The sequence below is a fragment of the Exophiala mesophila genome (assembly GCF_000836275.1).
Source record: "Exophiala mesophila strain CBS 40295 unplaced genomic scaffold supercont1.5, whole genome shotgun sequence".
Classification (NCBI taxonomy): domain Eukaryota; kingdom Fungi; phylum Ascomycota; class Eurotiomycetes; order Chaetothyriales; family Herpotrichiellaceae; genus Exophiala; species Exophiala mesophila.
The window spans coordinates 3,541,736-3,543,884 of record NW_015622508.1 but is presented as its reverse complement, the minus strand read 5'-3'; the positions used below and the strand labels follow the sequence as shown (position 1 = coordinate 3,543,884).

General features: G+C 47.1%; 1 protein-coding gene across 1 annotated transcript; it reads left to right on the top strand.

Moving 5' to 3' along the window:
- Positions 1-386: 386 nt before the first annotated feature.
- Positions 387-1,583, top strand: PV10_07935 (uncharacterized protein; the record flags this gene model as incomplete). Its single annotated transcript, XM_016372896.1, has 2 exons — positions 387-478; positions 587-1,583. 2 exons carry the CDS (start codon positions 387-389, stop codon positions 1,581-1,583), a joined length of 1,089 nt encoding a protein of 362 aa, XP_016222228.1.
- Positions 1,584-2,149: the final 566 nt, after the last annotated feature.

Genomic DNA, 2,149 nt, shown 5'->3' with positions numbered 1-2,149 from the left:
CCCTAACCCTAACCCTAACCCTAACCCTAACCCTAACCCTAACCCTAACCCTAACCCTAACCCTAACCCTAACCCTAACCCTAACCCTAACCCTAACCCTATCTTGTATCTTAATCTTATAAGATATTACTACTTTGGGATATTATACTAAACTAGATGAGGGAAGCCCTAAAGATAATCCTGCACGATTTAGGTATATATCCTAGATAGGCTATAGAAACTCGCGGGAACTTTCTCGCTAAGCCTCTACTTTAGGTGAGTTACCTAAGCCATAACTCCCGGGGAGCTCACAATATTCTATAATTAGGTCTTTAGTTTAGTATTGTTCCCGCGCGCCGAAAATATATATATCCTCCTCTACATTACCCGTGTTCATGGCATTAAATATGAAAAGACCCGGTTTCGGTATTCCGGAAAGTCTATATATCGCCGGACGAAGGAAATTCAGTCCTTTCGGCTCAACTCGGTGGCCGCACATGTAACTAGGCTATTCTAGGCGGCATCTCAATAGTATATTTTAGGCCTCGGACCTGGGAGATAATTCGTCTTTCCGTCTCCTATTCTACTGACCACCACTTCTGTCCAGCTTACATTGCTCGTGCATTACAAGAAAGATGGACAAGTTGCCAGCGTTTGGCCGCGATGTATTCGCTGCGTCGGTACCAACCTTTCAGATATTTGGAGACCTCTTGCGACGCCCGGAACGTTTGGCATTACTGAACAGTATCCCAAGAGAGGTGCATCGGTTCGGCCACCATGAACGACAAACTCTCGACCTATATCGATCTTCACACAAAAGTCAACGTAGAAGCATCTTTATTTTTATTCACGGCGGCGCCAATGTCAGCGGTGGAAGCATTGCGCCAGAGATCAAAGGCGAGGTTGTGTACAAAGGTCTAGGTTACTTCCTGGCGGAAGAACTAGGATACGACGCAATCATCATCAACTATCGTCTGCTGCAGCACGGCGCGGTTTTCAACACCGGTGGGGAGGATCTCGATCTCGTCATCAGATGGGTTACGGAAAACCTTTGTCTCGAAGGTGAGAAGCGGGATATGGTTGTCATGGGCAACTCAGCTGGTGGTTTGCATCTGGCTTCATGGCTATTCGACGAGGCATTCACAAGCTCAACACAGCGGGTATTGGAACCTTCGGCAAAGCTTCATCTAAGAAGGGCGATTATTCTGAGTTCTACAATGCTTGCGGACCCGGACAATGAGTTCGTAGCGCCTATGGTACCTAATTTGTTGAGATACTACAAGACCAGGGAGAACATCGTTCAAAACGCGCCATTGAATCTAATGCGCCGGAAGTTTGGTCGTCGCTCGGCCGACAAAGATGGCGGCAGTACCATGCTTCTCCCACATTTGCTGTTGGTTGCCGCGGAGTATGATCCCATCTTTCTCATCGAGACAGAGAAGACATTAATGACTGAGTGGAAAGAGCTTGGCGGGCAAGCCGAATACTGGGAGCTTCAGGGCCATAATCATCTCAGTCCACCACTTGCCTTGGGTACAGGGGACAAGGCTGCTGAAGCCTGGGGATTTGAGCTTGCTAAACGACTCTCCGATATATCACCGTAGACAGGCAAAATTATATGTATTTTCACGGGTTTCCCCTGTCATGTAAGAATAAGTGTAGTCTGATATTGATCATAGGACAACTGAAAGTTGACCTGGTCAGACTTTGGTTTTGCGTATGAATGAAGAGCTATGTATAATCAATTACAGTGTCTTTCATTCAACAGCTCCCTTATTACTGCCGGCAATTCCATTATTTAGGTCATAATGTTGTGTCAGGTCTGCAGTAAGGACGTCCTGTGACTGTGACTTGGTGAGACGGATACTTCTCCCAGAGCAGATTAGTCAGAAACTTACATGGAGGAGTTGGGCCATCTTGGTCGGATCCTGAGAGGCGGCTTGTATAAATTGTAGACCCGGGTCGGTCTCCAAAGCTGTTGATCCATCTAACCATATGCGCTCCAGATTTGCTGACGAGACGGGATCGATAAATTTGTGATATATCTCTCGACGAGTTTGATCGTAGACCTCCAGAATTTTCAGACTGGCTTTCCCTTCGTGAATACCTTGTAGAGCGTCGACTAGACTTCCGACGTCCGCAATGCCTCCAGTCAGACCAAGACCACCCC